The sequence below is a fragment of the Pholis gunnellus genome, assembly GCF_910591455.1.
Source record: "Pholis gunnellus genome assembly, chromosome: 6".
NCBI lineage: Eukaryota > Metazoa > Chordata > Actinopteri > Perciformes > Pholidae > Pholis > Pholis gunnellus.
This window is the reverse complement of record NC_136532.1, coordinates 26,503,415-26,523,727: the sequence shown is the minus strand read 5'-3', so window position 1 is coordinate 26,523,727 and position 20,313 is coordinate 26,503,415. Positions and strand designations below refer to the sequence as shown.

The 20,313-nt window shown below is 45.3% G+C and overlaps 2 protein-coding genes across 5 annotated transcripts in view; one reads left to right on the top strand and one right to left on the bottom strand.

Moving 5' to 3' along the window:
* The window catches only part of kank1a (KN motif and ankyrin repeat domains 1a), a 46,810-nt gene extending 32,912 nt beyond the window's left edge, over nucleotides 1-13,898 (top strand). For all 4 annotated transcript variants that reach the window (XM_079161216.1, XM_079161215.1, XM_079161217.1 and 1 more), the window contains 10 exons: nucleotides 1,614-4,262; nucleotides 6,883-7,044; nucleotides 8,732-8,840; nucleotides 9,120-9,353; nucleotides 9,699-9,786; nucleotides 10,051-10,270; nucleotides 11,435-11,577; nucleotides 12,121-12,321; nucleotides 12,779-12,877; nucleotides 12,967-13,898. In XM_079161216.1, coding sequence (XP_079017342.1) covers nucleotides 1,614-4,262; nucleotides 6,883-7,044; nucleotides 8,732-8,840; nucleotides 9,120-9,353; nucleotides 9,699-9,786; nucleotides 10,051-10,270; nucleotides 11,435-11,577; nucleotides 12,121-12,321; nucleotides 12,779-12,877; nucleotides 12,967-13,029 — 3,968 coding nt within the window. In that variant the 3' untranslated portion in view covers nucleotides 13,030-13,898. The remainder of the gene's footprint in view (nucleotides 1-1,613; nucleotides 4,263-6,882; nucleotides 7,045-8,731; nucleotides 8,841-9,119; nucleotides 9,354-9,698; nucleotides 9,787-10,050; nucleotides 10,271-11,434; nucleotides 11,578-12,120; nucleotides 12,322-12,778; nucleotides 12,878-12,966) is intronic.
* A 992-nt stretch (nucleotides 13,899-14,890) lies between these two features.
* On the bottom strand, nucleotides 14,891-19,363 carry cfap157 (cilia and flagella associated protein 157; the record flags this gene model as incomplete). The annotated part of the gene is made up of 9 exons (XM_079160832.1): nucleotides 14,891-14,987; nucleotides 15,299-15,457; nucleotides 15,762-15,913; nucleotides 16,107-16,257; nucleotides 16,935-17,056; nucleotides 17,172-17,439; nucleotides 17,602-17,755; nucleotides 17,987-18,258; nucleotides 19,197-19,363. 9 exons carry the CDS (start codon nucleotides 19,361-19,363, stop codon nucleotides 14,891-14,893), a joined length of 1,542 nt encoding a protein of 513 aa, XP_079016958.1.
* Between the last annotated feature and the right edge of the window lie 950 nt (nucleotides 19,364-20,313).

Here is a 20,313-nt window from a genome sequence, read left to right as displayed (position 1 = left end):
GTCATTTATATCTGTTTAGGGCAACTAACGGTTATTTTGTTGGTTAATCAGTTTTTTTCCTATAAAGTAGTGATACACGCCCATTATGAGTTCCAACTGTCTAAAATCCTCCCAAAATTTCAATTTACCATCAAATTTGACAAAGAAAAACTGATTGTTGGTCATTTATCAAGAAAAAAAATGGATAAACGTTGGTTCCAGCTTCTTAAATGTTTAGATTTGTTATCATGTTTTTATATGATTGTATAAAAGTAAATCGCTTACTTGGTGAAAGTATAAACGCTGGACATGTACAGTAGCCGAGTGATCCGTCTCAACAACAGGCCGTCATTGTCATGAGTTCGCCTCCCACCGAATAACAGGACTCTTATTTGGGAAGGGAAGCTCTGGGCTCAGTGCCTCGCGGGATTGGAGGAGGCAGCTGTCCAATAGTGATATAGAGCAGAGCTGTGCTTCAGTTTACACCAATAGTGGAACTTTTCATGCCCTCCCCCCTCCTCCTCTCTCCTTTATGGAGAGAGGATTGAGAAAGAGTGAGAAGAAACAGCAGTTCTGTGGCTCAGGTCTGCAGTTAAATCCTGTCCAGCAGTGAAGAAGAAGAAGTGAAATGCTGCCGGTCTGAGGTGAGTGCAGCTTGAACAACAAGGTGGTTTTTAGCAGCGGGCTGTAAGCCTTGTAATTCCCTCCCTCTGTTTGTGTCTGAATGGAAAAGGGTTGACGGGGAGAAGACGTTAGCCCGGAGCTGGCGGGCTGGACCGGAGGGGAAGAGCCGGGCTGTTTTATTTCCAGCCTGTGTTTGCTTTAGTCGCTGAGAGTTCCAGGCATACCAAGAACAAGACGCTGCTTTTAGCCAACGCAGAGAGTGGCCGTAGTGGAGTCTCCGGCTGGCCTGGAAAGCTGAGTGTCTCTATAGACGGGCTCTGACGGGGGAGTGTGGAGTTTGGACTTTAAGCAGCTCTGACTGTTCTGTACAAAGTGTTTGAACTCGGGACATTCGGTGCAGTTTTAATTTGTTTGTCTTTTAACTTTGTGCTCAAAACGTGATGTGACCGTAGAAGCTCAAACGTTGACATGACGGATGGATTTTGGACTTGAACATATTGACGTTGTCTGTTGTTCTGACCCCTTTGGCTCGTCTCTTATCTGAGCGTTGTATGTTTACGTTCTGTTTATCTACCCTAACCCCCAAAAACCTCACCAGGCTAAATTATACAAGTAAACCAACATTTGTTTGTATTCAGACGTTTACTACGCCTCTTAACATTTGGTGTTTTGCTTCACATAGTTGCACGTCACATAGTTTTGGGCTGACTTGAACCACCCCTTGCCAAAATGATTATCGCTCACGCTTTTCCAGAGATGTGAGAAACCCGAGACGTGTTTGTACTCGCGCTTTCAAATTATGGCGATTTGTCAGCGACCGAGGAAACACTTTGCCTGACACTCGAGCTGCTTCGGGGGCAATAAATGCGTCAGTTTTCAAAATTCTTGTGATGGTTTCTTTACAAGTTAACCTTTTTATTCCCTGCAGGTCTACAAATTCAACGCAAAGATAATTCTCTTTACAGAAACACTCTTAACTTAACTTTATCTTCCTGTGGTCTCTGTTTCAGAAAGAGGACAAAGATGCCCAAGCACAGAGGACGAGAAGGACTCTGTGGCCCCCTACTATGTTGAAACTCCCTACGGTTATCAGCTAGACCTGGACTTCCTCAAATATGTCGACGACATTGAGAGGGGCAACACCATTAAGAAGCTGAGTATCCAGAGGAAGCCCAAAGGGGCCAAACCCTTGGCGGTGCCTCGGGGCAGCACTGGCGGGGGCAGCACTCGGGCTGAATGGACCTCCACAGACTCCCTGTCCTCCTCCAACAGCGACGACAAGCAGTCCCCGGTCTTCTTCAACGCCAGGCCCCAGGTCGCCGCGCCGCTGACCCCCTCCCTCTCCAGAGCTACCTGTGAAGCCCCCCTGCAACAATCCTACTCGAGCATCACGGAGCAGAAGCTGCTGCTGCCGCCTCCCTCGCCGAGGTTTGCCCCTCGTCACAACCCCCAGGTGGAGAGGACCCTCATGGAGACGCGCCTTCGCCTCGAACAGGAGCGCCTGCTCATGCAACCGCACGGCGAGCCGCTGATGCCCCGCCGCCGCCTCGCCAGCTTCGGCGGCATGGGCTCCAGCAGCTCGCTGTCCTCGTACTCTGGCTCCATGGCCCCGAGCCAGATCTCTCCCACCACCCATCACCCTCTCCCCATCAACGGTCACCTCCCCAATGGGGAGTACAACCTCTTCTACCCGCCATCCATGGGCAGCTCCATCCGCCACAGCCCCATGAGCTCCGGCATGGCCACGCCTGTCACAAACGTCAGCCCGTTGCACCTCCAGCAAGTCCGGGAGCAGATGGTCGTGGCCCTCAAGAAGCTGAAGGAGCTCGAGGAGCAGGTGAAAACCATTCCTATCTTGCAGGTTAAGATTGCTGTTCTTCAGGAAGAGAAAAGACAATTGGCCGCTCAGTCCAAAAATCAAGGTCCTGGTGGCTTTCGCAAGCGCTCCTACAGTGTAGGCAGCGCCGACCAAATGGAGAACCCGGGCCCCGTCCCAAAGGAAACGGAGCTGCACATCATGGAGCCCGAAGCCCAGGAGCAGAACGCTCAGCGGCTGGATGAGTTCAGACGTCTGGCCGCTGAGGTCCAAGCTCTGGAGCAGACGACCGTGGACAATAATGTGACTGAAACGCGGCCTCAGAAGCTCGCGCAAAACCAGGCCCACCAAAAGTCCATTGGCATAGTTACCGATGAAAATATGAACAGCCTTCCCGTCAATCGGAGGACGAATTGTTTCCGGGATGCTGGAGTGTCGACGGAGCCGCGGGAAGTGCGCAGCGCGGCGGTCGGCGTGACGGAGGCCATGCTGGGCATGACCAGCGAAGCTGAGCGGGAGATCGAGCTCCAGCAGCAGACCATCGAGGCACTGAAGGAGAAGATCTACCGCTTGGAGGTGCAGCTGAAAGAAAGCACGCACCAAATAGAGATGGGAAAGCTTAAGCTGGAGCTCCAAGCGGCCGGCGGGTCGAACAAGAAAAAAGTGGACAAAGGTCTGATGGCGAGGCCTGAGATGTACAACGCCTGCGTGGAGGCCAAAGTCCAGATGCGCAGCGTGGGAGTGGGTGAGAATCTGGAATCCGGCCAAGCAAACGCAGCTAAAACTCTACAAAGCCATACCGTCGGAGTGTCCTGTCAACCCAGCATGCAGAGTGTCGCCACAGGCCCAGAGGTCCCGATGGACCGGTGGGTGGTGCACGAGCGCCGGGAGGTAAACGACCAGTGCGTAGGGAGACGGGTGGAGACGTGCGAGCAGCTGGTGGGCACGGAGCTGAACGTTTGCGAGGTTGGAGTTAACACGGAGGAATCGGTAGACAGCCTGGCTCTCTGCAAACCCATGACGGAGCTGAGCAAACAGTCGAGGTCAGTCGGCTGCGGAGATTGTTCAGTGGACGTGACCGTCGGTCCCGTCAAGACGCTGCTGTCGCGAGGAACCGACCCGGATTACGTCGGCAAAGTGGACTCCGGCGTCATGGCTGCTCCCGAGTCGGCAACCCGGCAGACCAATACCGAGACGGAAGTGGCGAGCAAATCCACCAACACGAGGACGTCCGTGCTGACCGACTCTTTCACCGATATGGGGCTGATCACTTGCGACAAACACACCAACACGGCCGTGACCGAAACGAGGACGGTCGCCGCCGGGGAAGGACTCATCAAAGACGCTCACTCGACGGCGAAGGTGCGTTCCATCGCTGTTGGAACCACCACAGACGTGGAGGCATTCCTTGGCAAATCGAGCTCTGCTAAAACCAAAGAATGTGGGGTGGGACCAGTTAGCATCCAGGAGAACTTCTTGGTTGGATTAAAAACCAGGAACATAGCGTGCGGCCCCTCCCAGCCAGCTGAATGTGTCACAAGCAGCAGCAGCAAAGAGGCCGAGGAGGCTGAAGCTGAGGCTGCACCGCTGCAGGCTCAGGCCCAGGGGGGCGCCGGACTGGACCACTACATCGAGAGGGTCCAGATGCTGCTGCAGGAGCAACAAATGCTGCTGGCGGAGAACTACAGCGAGCTCGCGGACGCCTTCGGTCAGCCCCAGTCCCAGTTCGGATCCATCAACAGTCAGCTGGTCAGCACGCTCTCGTCCATCAACTCGGTCATGAAGTACGGAAGCGCCGAGGACATCCTGAAGCTGCAGTCGGACTCCGTGAGCGCAAACGAAGGTGAGAGGTTTTGCCGAGGAACGCTAATGGTTCCACGTGGTCTCGAGCGCTGCAGAAACAAATGGTGTTCTTGTGATTAACTGGCTGAACGTCGTGCCAGACAACTGACACATGCACACACGCGCGCACATGCACAGTATCTTGCAAAATAGCTGTCAAGCTTGCAGTCTTGTATTTAATGCCTGAGGGAGCGTTGAGAGCGTTTGATTACATCTCTTTTTTCTCTTCTAGTTACAATCAAACTTTTAAAGGTGTACAGTAAGCTGAGACTCTTGAATATCATTCTGTTTTGAGTTTTTATATCTCAGTGCTCACTGTCTTTGGGACCAGAGCAGTTACTCTCTAGAAAAACACCTCAATTACACTTTTATGTACCTCTTCAGAGTTTTACAAGTAGCAACACTTAAAGTTGCCTCGTGGATTTTACTTGGAAACAAACAAGTTCTGTTGTTTTTCATTTTAAATCCTGCATTGTTAACATCTTTACTAGCTTTTAGTCTTCTTAGCATATTGTCTCGTTTCTTATTTACCGTCGATGTAAAATATAAACAGCAGAACAACACATCAAACAGTTAAATCAGTTAAATCATGACATTTACAAAATGCAGATGATTGCCCTGTAGGATAAGGATATAAGATAAATATACATTATACACCGAGGTGATTATATATTTCACCCTCCTTCGTTTCTATCTTGAAGTTATTAATTTATTGTATGTTTAGTTTTAAAGGATGCAGGGATATTGTGATCTTGCTTGATTCTTTTGGGAAGAAAGTATTTTATTGAACTAACTGTGAAATAATAATAATTAACTTTATATATACTGCACTTTTCAAAACAAAAGCCAAAGTGCTTTATTTGATAGAACCAGGACAAAGAAATTAATACAAAGATAAAATGCACAATGATATAAGATAGAAAGCTAAAGATGGAGTGTATAAAATATGTCGGAGTTTGCCTCAAAAACTTGATACAAAATATATTTAAATTTAACATTGAATGGTTTGTAAATGCACTCATTAGACTTTTGCTTCTGAGGACAATAAAACTGCTGTAGAGATACTGCAGAGACACAGAAAGATGTAGTTTAGGACTGACTGCCAGCACAGTGTCCACTCTAGTGTAGAGGATCTAGTTAGTGTGTGTGTGTGTGTGTGTGTGTGTGTGTGTGTGTGTGTGTGTGTGTGTGTGTGTGTGTGTGTGTGTGTGTGTGTGTGTGTGTGTGTGTGTGGAGAGGATCTTGTGTGTGTGTGTGTGTGTGTGTGTGTGTGTGTGTGTGTGTGTGTGTGAGAGCGCTCACACACCGTCTACAGAGGATCCTGATCGGACCGGACAGGCCAAAGTTATCTCTGACCCTGAAATATGCGGCGGGGGGCTTTGGACGTGAACCAACAATGAGCTCATTTCTTTTTGGGAGCCAGTGAGCGTCGCACCCATCGGCCTCTTGTTGCTTTTGCGGGGCCGCCCCCGGCCTCCACCGGCCTCCACCAACACCTCGCTGGTGATGCTGATTCATGGCTCCTTCTGAGTTACATAACACGCATTCATGCCGGCTGGCTCGTGAACGCGGGGCGATTGTCATGTGTCTGGGAGCTCGTTTCTGGCCTCTTCTGGAATGTAGGACGATTAAACAGACACAGTTCCTCTTCAAGTAGATAATAACAGTTTAACTACTGCACTGAACACAATACACTCGGTGGGAATAAGAATGTGGAAGTACATTTACCTACTTCAGTATTTACATTTCATGTAACTTTTTATTTGTTCTCCACGACATCTCAGATAAAAATATTGTACGTTTTACTGCACGACATTATTTGACAGCTTTAGTTTCAGATGACGATGTGAGAACTTTAACTCTTTAAAAGGAGGGATTGACAGAAAACTTTGAGAACAGCTGCTTGATAGATCGTATGAAGGTGATAAAGACACAAGTTCAGTTAATTACACTTCCTCCTCGTCTTAGAGGAGTTTTGTTTATGGTGGAACACTTTGATTTCTTTGTACAAGGACTCACAAATAAGAGCCGAGAAAAGAAAGTTTCTTCTTTTAAGCAGTCGGTTGGTTGCAGTTTATTGTCACTTTATTGAGATATAACCGAGTTAAACGCACCATAACATGCCAACTTGTCATTAAAATATGCCAGCAGTTAACGGTTGTAAAGCTTTTTGTTGTTTGCATTCTTGCTCTGTTTTTGTGTGTGTGTGTGTGTGTGTGTGTGTGTGTGTGTGTGTGTGTGTGTGGAAGGGGGGGGCGTTTCCAATGGCCCTTGGGTTAAAAAGAGTTTCTTGTTAAAGTACCTCTCATTAAAGTGATCCTCCACACAACATCTGTGTGTGTGTGTGTGTGTGTGTGTGTGCGTGCGTGTCATTATGAAGGCCTGACAAACAAATGTATATATTCTCTCTACTGCTTCCATATTTCCTCAAACGTCTCGGCCTCCGGCTCATTATAACGTTTGTGTACCTGCAGTGGTCAGAAACTTTAACCGATCGGTCCCGTCTTTACTTTACTCCTCCTCCTCCTCCTCCTCCTCCTCCTCCTCCTCCTCCTCCTCCTCCTCCTCCTCCTCCTCCTCCTCCTCCTCCTCCTCCTCCTCCTCCTCCTCCTCCTCCTCAGAGATCAGTCTGCAGCTTCGTACAGAGCGGTCACACATGGAGACGGCGTCGTGCGGCCCGACTCCCTCAGATAAACCTGCCAACGCGCCGGCTCAGCAGCAGCAGATCAGCGCAGCGGAGCAGAAGAGCCGCATGGACCTGCAGATGTCTACGGCGCTCCACGGTACGGACACGTGTTGAGGATACTATTATTGTAAAGCGTGGTCATTGTTTGATTTTTTTAAATCCTGCTGTGCAGAGCCAAAGGCAGAGCTGCTGCAGGCTGTTATTAGTGTGTCGATGGGATGTTTTAGCAAAGAGGCAGCGGTGGTTATCTGACCAGATGGTCCGGGCTTTGGTCAGCTCGCCTCAAGTTCATCCTCGAGTGGTAAAGTGATATTACAGTCGGTTTAGAAATAGCAGCACATTTTTATGGTTATTTATATTTAGATGACCTAAAATACGGCTGCTACACAATCACCTGAACGCACACTTCACATATAAACCAGCAGCAGTGGAACCAAAAAAAAGTATAAAGTTGCTTAAAATGGAAATACTCAGTTAAAGTACAAGTACCTCTAAATTGTACTTACGTACAGTACTTGAGTAAATGTATTTAATTACATTCCACTACTGTCAAACGAGGCAGGAAAACATCATCATCTTCATCAGCGAGGCTTCCTGCTGACGAGCTCCTCACGCTCTCACCCGTCCAAACACGCCAAACCTGCTGAATGGCTTTGTTGCTACTGAGCGCGCACACACACGCGTCGCTGTAGACACACATGCAACTGACTGCATGCTGATACATGGACACTCACACACTCAGCTGTCCCCCGGAGCCGTAAAAAGAGGCCCCTCAAATCAGGACAAGCCTTGGCAGATGTGCCGAGTGTTTCTGGCTCTCGGCTGGTATTTTTGGTTTTCGGAGGGCTGTGTTTAAAATGACTGAGATACTTTCAGGGTTTGGAGGAACTTCCAGCTCCTCGCTGACCGAGTGCTTTGGAAAGAGCGTGAGACGGACACTTAATGGCTGCTTTCCTCTCTGCCAGAGCTCTCGGTCATGTCAGAGGACCTTTAGAGGCTCATTCAGGCGTCGTTTGTGCTGCTGGGATGAGACTCTTACAAGGAGAATTATTGTTTAAAAATGTAAATGCAAGAAGACAAAATGCAGGAAAAGAGAATGAAAGAGATGCAGAGAGTTTATAGGAACTTGACAGTTTTCTACAAACTCATAATTACATTCATTTCGGACACCTTTACAACAATTTGCACACTGTACGCATCAGAGCTGCACAGTTCATCGAATATTAGTTGCAATTTTGGCTTCCCACAATTAAATGAACATGATCGACTGTATGCATGCTGCACTCATAGAAAACTCTGCTGCGTATCAAATCAAGCCTTCACTGTTGGGGAGCTGTCATGCCGCTGCACGTGCATCCAGCAGCAGCAGCAGCAGCAGCAGCAGCAGCAGCAGCAGCTTGTGCAAAAATGTTCCTTTGGCCATAATCCTGCAGCTCCCGTATCTATGCACATGTTTTAAAGGGCAAACTTTTGACCAAACTTCTTTATATTTAGCTTGTTCTGATATACATGTTTTGTGTTTTTGCACTGTTCTTTGTTCAGTGTGGTTCGTTCGTGTACACGGGAATAAATATATATAAGTATCCGTTTATCTCTCTACACTAAACAAGAACAGTCTCAGTCCATCATTTAGACACTTTATACGTGTGAGGCTGAACTAAATCAGCAGCTGTTGCCTCATAATAAAGGTCATCACAGACGCAACTGACGTATCTAAAACTAGAATAAACTTGTTTCTATGAAATACAATAAATACAACTCATGTTCGCTCTTCTCTCCTTCAGGGCAGCCGTGCAGCCAGAGCACCCTGAAGTCCATCATGAAGAAGAAAGATGGCCGACCCGACTCCAACGGCACCAAGAAGAACCTGCAGTTTGTCGGAGTGAACGGAGGGTGAGTCTGAAAATATATGAATATAATCTCTGTCCTGAATATTTAGATTACCTTTAACTTTGCATTTTAAGTTGCCTGTTAGATGTTTCTAACGTAATAATATTGTCATGAATTAGCATTTTTAAGTGTCCTGAGTGAGGTTTAAGGTGCTGCTGTTGACATTTTTACAATTGAGGTCCTCTTGGAGGTCCAAGCGTCATGAAATCTGTTGTTTTTTTGGTGCAAACATCTTGAGTCTTCATGTTCCTCTGCTTTTCTCGCCCCCTCGCGGCAAAACAGGTATGAGACGACGTCGAGTGACGACTCCAGCTCGGAGGACAGCAGCTCCTCGGGGTCGGACGACGACGAGGAAGAGGAAGAGGATGAGGAGAAGGAGTTCGGAGGAGACGTGGAGGAATATAAGAATGTGGAGGCAAAGAACACCAGAGAGGAGTTTCAGCCCGAGGGAGCTGGGGAGGTGAAGAAGAAGGAGGAGGAAGAGGAAAGTTCAGAGAAGCAGGAGATCAGAGAGAGGTGGGTTACAGAGTTATTGTTGAAGTGTTTTCACTCTTAACTGACCTTCATTTTAACGTGTTAAGATGATGTTTGGATGTTTTTTACATGTTTTATTTTTACATTTCTTTTTGAAATAAGTATATATATTTAGTTTTTATACTTTTACTCGGACCATAAATATAAAACAGGCAAAATAAATAAAGATGGATAAACGAGCCATTTCAATGCATTTGTATTCTGTTTCCTCTCTATAGGAGTTTAATTGATCATTTTATATTTTGTAATATGGATTATCAGATAAAGGGCAAATGAAATGCAGCAGATGTTATTTGAATGTAATAATAACTGTTGATTGTCTCAAAGGTATGAGCTCAGTGAGAAGATGCTGGCAGCGAGCAACGTCCTCAAATCTCACCTCAGTGACCCAAAAGCTGTGAGCGGTAAAGATCTGGTGAGCAGGATTTATTTTAAAAAGATTTTACTTTTATGTTTTTGTGTCATGATAAATATTTCCCCTGGTTCTTATTTTTAACCTAAAATGCCATAAATTGGACATATTGTTGCAAAAGAAGATAAGATGTTGTTATAGCTGTTAAAACGGTCATAAAATGACCAACAAAACATGTAATTCTGCACAAAGTGTCTTCTAAGGTTAGATATTTGGTTAAGTTTCCACATCAGCAGCCAAACACTAACCGCTAGCCGTCCTCCTCAGAGAGCCTGCATCAACACGGTGCAGCACGAGTGGTTCCGCGTGTCCAGCCAGAAGGCGGCGGTGGCGGCCATGTTGGAGGACTACCTGGGGGCCTTCGGGGCCGTCTCGCCGGCCGTGCTGCGCCACATCGTCAACATGGCCGACGGCAACGGCAACACGGCGCTGCACTACAGCGTGTCGCACTCCAACTTCCAGGTGGTGAACAAGCTGCTGGATGCAGGTGAGCGCGGCAGGATGACCCGTGTTTTATTTATATTCATTTATAAATGGAAATGATTCAAAGCTTTCCTAATCCATCGAAACTCTGAGATTATCTTTGTTCTGCTTCAAATGCAGATGTGGTTTTGTTTTACATCAGACGTCCTGATCTCTCCACACTTCTCACCTCCTGCTTCTTTTTATCTCCCTCTTTAAGATATGTAGAGTCAGCAGTGGAGTCAGCAGTGACTCAGATACTTAAAGGCCTCTTAGCTAAACTTCTCCTCTCTGTCTCACAAATAGAATCAGCGACGCTAACTGTTTACAGTAGTGAACTGTACGTCTGTAAAAGGTGTGACGAAGAGGTCCGTGGTTCCTCTGTCTCTCCTTTCCTTCACTTCCTGTCTGCAGCTCTACGTCAACTTTCAAAATTTTTCTAATTTTTCAAGTTTTTTCAAATTTTTCACATTTCAAACTTATGAGTTTAAAAAATATCAGGGCATCCATCAATCAATCTGTGCGTGTGTGTGTCACGGTCCTCTGAAGCTCCTCATCAGGCTACATTCTAAGCCCGCCCACTTTTTAGTGGTCCAATCAAACAAGATTGCTAAAAGCAGGACTTTTACTTGCACCGCAGTGTTTTTACAGTGTGGTCTGAGTACTTTTTACTGGAGTGTGTGTACTTGTACGTGAAGGATCTGAACACTTCCTCCACCGCTGCCCTTTGCGGAGATCTCCCTGAAGGCTCAATAGACTGTGATGAGGTCCCGGCCACTCAATGCTCCAAAAGGCCTTTTGTGTCCTCGGCCCTTTTGTGTCCTCGTGCTCGGTGACAGCACATCCACCCCCCCGCTCCCATTGTAGCCTTTGTCCTCCCAGTTCCTGAGACCTCTCCTCCCCTCAATGGGGCAGGGCCGTCACAGCTCCCCCCCCCCTTCCCCCCGTCTGATGGCTCTGATGTCTTGTCTCTTTTTTTGCAAAGGATGCGTTCGGACAATATGTTCCGGTCGCAGGACAAGTCTCAGGCCTGACGCGCGTCCTCGTACGCTGAGTGACTGACGGGCAGCGACGAGTCAATCACAGACCGAGTCGGTGCAAACAAGTGCTTTAAAGACCACCCGCACTGAAAACGTGTTCCCCCCCCGAGCTGCTGCAGAGTTTTAAACATGCTGTGTGTGTGTTTCAGATGTGTGTAACGTGAACCAGCAGAACAAGGCCGGCTACACGCCCATCATGCTGGCCGCGCTGGCCGCAGTGGAGTCGCCCAAGGACATGCGTATCGTGGAGGAGCTCTTCAGCAAAGGAGACGTCAACGCTCGAGCCAGCCAGGTCAGTGACGGGGGAGGGGTCAGAGGTCAGGAGGCAGCGGCAGGCCCGGCAAAACGCGTGGTTCAGGTTTCAATGAGCGGGGAAGAAGAAGGAGGCTGTGAGGGGCAAAGATCTGTTTAGGAATCGAGCAGGTTGAAGAGAACGAGAGGCAGAAATAGACCGATAAACGGCGTTTTAAATGGCTTCAAATTAGGTTTATTTGTGCGTTTCATTCGTAGATCAGAAGTAAACCAGATGACGCACAAGAGTCCCAGTTGAGAGTTTTAACTGCAAAAGATTTTATCAGAAAGTATTTTTACTCAAAGAACCAAAAATAGATCTTCGGTGACACCAAGTGGTGAAAGAAGGTAACTGTGTTTAGTTTAGGTCTGTGATGAAGAAGAGGAAGAAGATTTCATGCTCGGTTGCTAAAATCGCTCTTTACTTCTCTTCTTATTCTAGTTTAACACACCTCTTATTATTGCTCTTTCTCCGTCGCTCTTCCTCCTTAAACGAGCGAGTTGAAGGTTGTTAACGGAACCTCTCTGTTGTCCCCCCGTCAAGGCTGGTCAGACGGGTCTGATGCTGGCGGTGAGTCACGGCCGGATGGACATGGTTCGGGCCCTGCTGGCTCACGGGGCCGACGTCAACGTCCAGGACGACGAGGGCTCCACGGCGCTGATGTGCGCCAGCGAACACGGACACGTGGAGATCGTCAAGCTGCTGCTGGCTCAACCCGGGTGCGACGCCACGCTGAGCGACGGCGTGAGTAACTGAGAATACAGTACTGCACCGAGACTTTGTTTCAATGCAACTAATTCTATTTCTACTCAACCAATTGTACCTTTTAGTCCACTACGTTAAACTCACGGCTTAAATTACTCTACAATTAAGATTTTTGCATCAAACTACAAAGAGCCTATAAAATATTTAGTTATGAATAAACCACCAACAAGTACAACTGAAATAATTAGTCGGTTGACGATCTGACGAACAGAAACGTCCCCCAAATGCAGCAAAATAAGAAAATACAGACAGATGTGCTGAAATGAAGAAAGCCACACACTTCTAGTGAGTCACAAGTGAGGATTGATTTGGATTATTTATGTTTTTTAGATAAAGATCTACTTTATCTCACATGTAATGTGCTGATCACTGCAGATAAGAAACTGTTTAGTTTGTGTGACTGATCTTTTCGTCCTTGTCTCCTTGTCTCCTCCAGGATGAGAGCAACGCTCTGTCCATCGCTCTGGAAGCAGGACACAAGGACATCGCCGTGTTGCTTTACGCGCACGTCAACTTCTCCAAAGCCCAGTCGCCTGTAGGTCCTGCTCCCCGTAAAGCACCGTGTTCTTCTAGTTTGTCTGTTCACGCGTCACATTTACACTCGTGTGTGTGTTTGTGTTCCAGGGGACGCCTCGACTCGGCAGAAAGACGTCGCCGAGTCTCACTCGGAGGAGCATGTTTGATTAGATGGCCCCGCCTCTCCCCCCACAAACCCTGCGCTGCTATTGGTTCACGCTGAACGACGCCTTACGGGGGACTTCATCCCACGCTCCAGCCAACCAATGAGATTCCTGGAAATATTTTTTTATATACATATGCACACTGACGAGCCCAAAGTGCCCTTTTGAGTATGAATGTAACCAGCTGGTGCCTCCAGTCCCGTCAGATAACAATCAGCAAACACACACAAATTACACTAAATACCTTTTTGTTCCTTTTTTTTTTTGTTGTTTCTTTAATTTTTCTAATTTTCTTTTGCAATTTGACAACTTTTTTTATTTTAAATGTCTGAAGCTCAATGTTGATCATTCAAGAGCACCAACACATTTGTGATTTATTTTTTTTTTCGGTTGGCATCAGAGTAGAGACAGATGGAGAATAACCCACCCGCATGTTAGAGGAAGTACTTCCTGTATATATATCGCTCGCCTCACACGTGTGCGCCCGGCTCTCTGCAGCACACGAACGCACCGACGAATAGACGCTACCTAGAACTGGAGAAATTGTACTTTTATACGAATACCTTTGTATCTATTTAAAGAGAAGAACCACAGTATTTTGAATATTTCCTATTACTACTTAACGACCCATGAAGTTATATATTTATCAAAGTATAGTTTTTAATGCAGATATATGTATTTCATTGTACATACGGTGGTCATTAGTTTAGTTATTCTCTCTTTTTCTTTGTGTCCATTTTCTTCCCATCTGTCTCTCGTGTGTAATGTACGCTGTCTGTCCGCCGCTAGTGTCACGGTACTGACTTTCATCCTCCAATGACAAGTGAAGTGCCTGAGACTTCGCCATATAACAATAAACACCAATTAAAGAATGCAGATCAGTGTCTCGGCTTCATTGTGATCCACACGTCTGTGATGAGTGAACGTTAAACACATTTAACACGTTTTATCTCACGTGTTCAGCCTGTGGGGTTTCTACCTGGTGCTCTGTGTTTAGCAGAAGAAAAGAGGCTATTAAATACATTTTATCCACTCCAAAATGTTTTATTCTAGACAAAGAGACATGTTGATTTAGCTAAATGCTCTAAAAATCAATGAAAAAGGTGCGAAAAAACCCATTTAACACATCTTAAATTATGTTTTTAGACTAAAACAGTCTGGAAAACACAGCTTTATATGAAAACATACATATTGTATATAATATAATTATATATAACGTGTATATTCTTCTATAAGTGACGATAAACAATGACGATCAAAAACGATACAAAACCTAACATTTGACCCACATTCATAAAACAGAAGTGTAAAAAGCTTCCTGTGAGCCAATGTTTGCACAACTTGAGTTACTTTGCAGAGTCGGAATATTAAAACAAAGATTTAGATCAAACTTTATTGATCTCCGGCGGGAATTTACAAGCGTCCCATCATTATATAAAGTAAATAAAATCAGCTTCACTTTTAACCGTTAAAGTGAAGAACAATCAATGACCGCATCAATAATCTAATGTACGTGATTCTTTAATGAGTACTTTTTCTTTTGGTACTTTGTGTCAATACTTCTGTACTCGAGTAGTACACTTTTAAATGCAGGACTTTTACTTGTATCGGAGTATTTCTGTACTGCGTTGTTGCTACTGTTGCTCGTCACATTATGAGACAAACTGAGTTCAGAGACTCTTCTCTGCTTGAGCTCCCGCTGCTGTACATTATTTTGAATGTGTGGCACTTTAATAAGTCATTTATAACACAATAAATATTTGATTATTTGGCGAAGGACAGAAGGTAGATGGAGCACAACATTTAAACTGATCGGAGATGCAAAGAGTTTTGTCCAACATGAGTAGGAAGTGAGTGTGTTATTGGTGTTATTTGGGTTTAGTGAACGAGTTTCTGGAGGTCGGGAGTCTGACGGCTGAATTCTTCTGGTTAAAGGAGCCGGCTGCTTTCTGACCGCACGGCTTCCTGAGAGGACGGAAAGAGCAACAGCAGTAAAATCACTGAAGAGAGTTTTTATAAGAGAGCGTATTTTGTAATTAAAGTGAAATCAATTCTTGCAAAATGTGCAAAAATGTAAACTGACAGTTGGTGAATAAAGTTTGTAAAAATAATAAAGGGGAATAATGAGTCTTTTGCAATTTTTCCTCTCAAATTTATATTTTGTTTGTAAAAGGAATTTAACACAAGACCGAGATTCTTCAAAGTTTTTGACGTATAATATCCTGTTTCTACGTACGTTTTCAACGCTGCGGTGCTCATAAACTAGGTGAACAGACCTGAGCAGGGGCACGTGGGTGCTGCTGGACTCGGCTGCTCCCGTCCTGCAGACGACGGGTTTGTGTTTCGGCGTGGGCCGGGGTACGAGGCCGAGATCGCCCAGCCTGTAGCGGGCCAGCTCGAACTGAAAACTCAGAGCCGGGTTCAGGCTCACTCCTCTGTAAAGACGGGACGACGGTAACAAAGCAGCAGTTTGGTTTCACTCTGCTGAATATGACAGAAATATACATTTAACGGAGGTGTCCTGTTGTGATAATCAGCCTCACTGGGGACATCTGAGACTTTAATTTCACTGTTGTGATTGGATCGTCTTGCAAAGAAATACACACAAACTCCTCTAACAACCTGAGATTATCTTCTATAAGTAACTGATACTATAATGTCACAGAGCAGCCACTAACAAGCCTTCAGAAAAAAGCTAAATAATTGTGATTGCACAACAAACAGATGTCATCCAGTTACCCAGAGGTCTGCAGCTCATCCAGCTGGTCGCTCTCAGCGGTGGAGCTGGTGAGTGTGGGCCGGTCCAGAACCACCAGCAGCTTCTCCATCAGCTGCTTCCACTGCAGGGCAGAGTCCTCCTCCTGCTGCTGCTGCTGGTCTGTAGGTGCATCCTGCAGCGAACAGAGTCCACGAGAGCGATGACGACCTTAAGCTTTATCGTGACGGTTATATCATTTCAGGTTGCAGGCAGCAACTTTATATTTGGTTTAATTTAAATTGATTCTTCTCAGTTATATGCAACATAAATATCTGCAAGGCTGTGATAGTCTGGCCCAGATGTTCCTGATGTTTTGTTAGTTTTACCATCAGGGTTTGTCTGAGAGCCACCGCAGCTTCCTGCGTGATGCTCTTCATCCTGCTCCTCCTCCTCCTCTCCTCCTTTAGCTCCGCCTCCAGCCGGCTCACCTGCGCTCCGTTTTTAGTGCACCGCTCGGACAGCGAGGCCCGTTCACGTCTGAAAACAATACAGCGAGGACGTATTCAGGCATGAACCGGCTTCATGACGTTGAGCATCCGTTCTCACGACTGATGCGTCTCAAACTGCGTATTAACTCTCAGGACCACGAGTGAAGCCTCTGACTTCTGACTGCTTTAAGTCTCACACCCGCTCTGCTAAACTCTGACTTGCATTCCCTACATGGAATCTCACTGTTAGAAGCTCAGATTGAAACTTGTGCTTCGGGTGCTTTAGGTCACTGATACCGAAGTTTACAACTATGTTGCTGCTACATGTACTTCTAATTTCACTGCATTTTATTTATAGAGTACTTTCAAGATACTTCAGCGCGTGAAAACATTTGCTTTATTTAATACCTTTCTTACTTTTTAAAGTCTTTTCTTCTTCTGTCAACACTTAAAAAGACCGACGGTTACACTAAATTACCGTTTATAGTTCGTAGGTTATGTTTTTAGTGTCACCAGAGCTTCAGTGAGCTGCATTCAATTAACAGTAATTAGTCCTTTTAGTAAAGAGTGTGCGTGCATGTCGTAGTGTTTCCTTTGTGACAAAACGTATATTTTGAAATGTGTGGAGACGTTCTTGTTAATTGCTCTTAACGCTGAAATGAATGTGACATTGCAGGAAGCCTGAGTCAGCGTTATGTGGACCGTACAGACGGAGTGAACTTTGACCTGAGGGCCTCCATCTCAGCCAGGACTCCCGTGTGTTTGGTCTGAAGCTGCTCCAGTTCTTGCCTCCGCTCTTTCAGCTCCGCCTGCAGCTGCCGACACTTCTCTGTAAGCTGCTCCGCCGCCTGACGGAGAGGGAAGACATCGCGCATTTGAAAACCCCATCGAGTCTACATCTATCCTAAACCTGCAACGCCCCGCTGGATCCGAACCCCCGACTCTCCTTGGTACCCTTCTTACCTTCTTGCGGACGCAGCTCTTGCGGGACGTCTCGCTGAGCATTTGCTCCAGGATGTCCACGTCCATGCTGAGCCGACTCTTGCGGTCCCGCAGCGCCGAGTTCTCCCCCATCAGGGACAGAGTCTGCTCCGACAGCTGGCCGATCCGAGCCTTGACCTCCGCGTTCTCCTGGAGGGCCGACCTGGTCGTCTCCGGGACCTTCTGGTCCACCAGGTGCTGCACCTCTGCCGCCATGGTCGCCACGTGGCTCTCCATCTCCTTCTCCAATCTTTGGGGTTAATAATTTAGGCGAAGTATTTTAATAACACTGCAGGCTTTTGGGAGATAATTAGACATTTGTGTATTTTTAATATGAGCCCTGTACATAACAGCTCTTTACCACACGTTATATTTTCATTTCCTCATAGCTAGGATCAGCTTTAATAGCAACCTCTTCTTGTCCAGCAGTGCTTTCATCTCCAGCTTGTGGATGGCAGCTTTGTGTTGCTCCTCCTGACTGACCAGCTGCTTCTCCAGAGACTCCATGTTGGACGTCAGCTGCTCCTTCTGCTTCTGAAACTCCTCCAGACTAGCCAGCCGCGCCGCTTTGAGGAGGAGAGGAGAGGAGAGGATTAAACCTTGGTGGAGGTTTAACTCAACCAGTGAGTTTGGTTCTGCATCCACGTTGTGTCAAAATGCAGAGTCCAGGTATCTAAACTGTTTCTAAACCATTCTTCCTGTGATACACATCAAAAAACATCAAAACCCTGGAAAAGTTGCCGTCTTCATGGTACCGTTAACGCTCCGGTTCAACCTGCAGAGATATTCAGACTCACCGAGCGTCCTGTTTCCTGCGTTGAGTCCTTCGGTCCGGTCTTGGTGCTCTTTCCTCAGCTGAGCGAGCTGCAGCAGCAGAGCCTCTCTCTCCTCGCCGGCAGCCCGCCGCTGACTCTCCAGCTGCTCCGTCAGCTCGTCGGCCTCGGCCTCCTTTTCCAGGACGGAGCGCTTGAGAAAGTCCACGATGTCCTTCTTCTCCTTCTCCAGAGAACTGTACCGAGAGCTCAAGTCCTTCTCCTGCCTCTCGTGTTGGTCGCATTTCAGCTGGTACCTGGAGGAGGAAGAGGGTCACGGAGGCCCGACGGTTACGGACAACATCTTTAATGATTCTTACAACTAAATACATTTACTCGGGTACAATTCTGAGGTACTTGTACTTGAGTATTTCCATTTACTGCTGCTTTATACTTCTATTCCACTAAAATTCAAAGGAAAGTAGTAGTAGTAAGGACAGCAGATTCAGATTAACAATACAAAATATAATCAACAAATAAATGATGATGTAACTTTATAGATTAAGATAAAACTTTATTGATCTTAAAAGGGAATTATAACGCTATGCAGCAGATGAAGTAGTTCAAATTAGCCTTTAAACAGCTGCAACATTGAAATGATGTCCACACTAATGCATCAATAATTATAATCCAGTTATATCAATTATTCTGAAGTCAGCTTTTCTGCACAATGAATACTTTAAATTCCGGTACTTAAGAGTATATTTTGATGCTAAACCGTTTGTGCCTTTACTCAAGTAAAAATGCATTACTTTTATTTGTATATAAAAAAAGTTAAATAGCTGTTAAATAAATGTAATTAGTGAAGTAAAAAGTACAATATCTCACTTTAACTTGTAGTGTAGCAGAAAACTGATACTCAAGTGAAGTGAAAATACCTCAACATTGTACTTTACTTTACTGTACTTCACTGCACAGTGTTTAGTAAATGTACTAAAGTACCGTTCACCACTGGTTGTACTGTGTTATGACTAGATACTGCAGTATTGTTGTCGCTTATATACACTTTTAAAGAGGCATGCTTTAACTTTAACTACCGAAGTGACCTGAACTGATTTTTAAATCCAAGTTTGAAGAACACCAACAAAGTTATCTAGAACGCATTTACTACTATGAACACATTGTCACATAAATCCCATTAAAGTTAGTTAACTTTGACTTTATATAACATATATATATATATATAGTTTGTCACCTCTCCACCTGCTCGTTCAGATATCGTATTTGAGTCAGATACAAGTCCTTCTCTCTGTCGTCAGACACGCTTTTATCTGCACGAGTCGACGGACTTTCCTTCTTCGGTGTTTTCTTGACTTCGTCTCGTTTCATGTCGTCACTTTTCTTTTCCTTCTTTTTGGGCATCGCGTGGACCGAGGAGCAAGTTGGTCTGTCGCTAAGGCAATGCTGCATTCAGGGACTCCTCGGAAAGTTTACTTCCTCACGTGTTGCACTTTGAGCTTCAAGAGGATGAAAATACTTTGATCGTTTTTTGTTTTTGTTTAAGTTTGCACGAATATGTATTATAGGTATGGTGATTATTCTAATGTTTTATTGCTGGTTCAACATTATTAATATGCTGTAGTTAATTAGATTTTCGAAATCTGATTTGTTTTCCCTGGTATTTAGAGCCATCACGACATTCCGTTAGTCCATAAAAATTAATGAAAATAAATATTATTATTAATAACGCTAATAACAAAAAATAAAAAATAATAATAAAATGATTTTTTGTATAGCAAATGTGTATTCTAAAACAGAGTTACAAAGTACTGTGCAATTAAAACAAATACAAGTAAATAAAATCCCAAACATAAGCACAATTAAAACGAGATAAAACAATACACAACAATACCATAATAAATACAAAATTGCACTCCAACAAACACACAAACAAATTCATGTTTCACACGAAATCTCTGCTTATTTTTTTTCCCACAAAATATACATATTTGTATCTCTTCAAGCATTACATCTGTCACACTATGTTTTGCTTTTTTATTATTAGACAAAGTTTATCTTTTTAAAGAATTGTCCCACCTACCCAGTGATGTGGCCCTGACCTCTGACCTCCTCTGCCCATCTTTTTGTTTCCAACTCAGTGGCTCCCTCCAGTGGTATGAGCCAGTATTGCATGATTTTGTGTACATTTTTGGGGTTTCCACATTTCATGTCATTAAATGTCAGCTGCTCATCTTTTTCATTTGGGACACTGACCTGACTGCTGCTGCTGCTGGATGGTTCAGAGAACAGTCATAATAATAGAAAGGTTAAATGTGTTCATTACTGCATTATAATCTATCATTATTACCGTA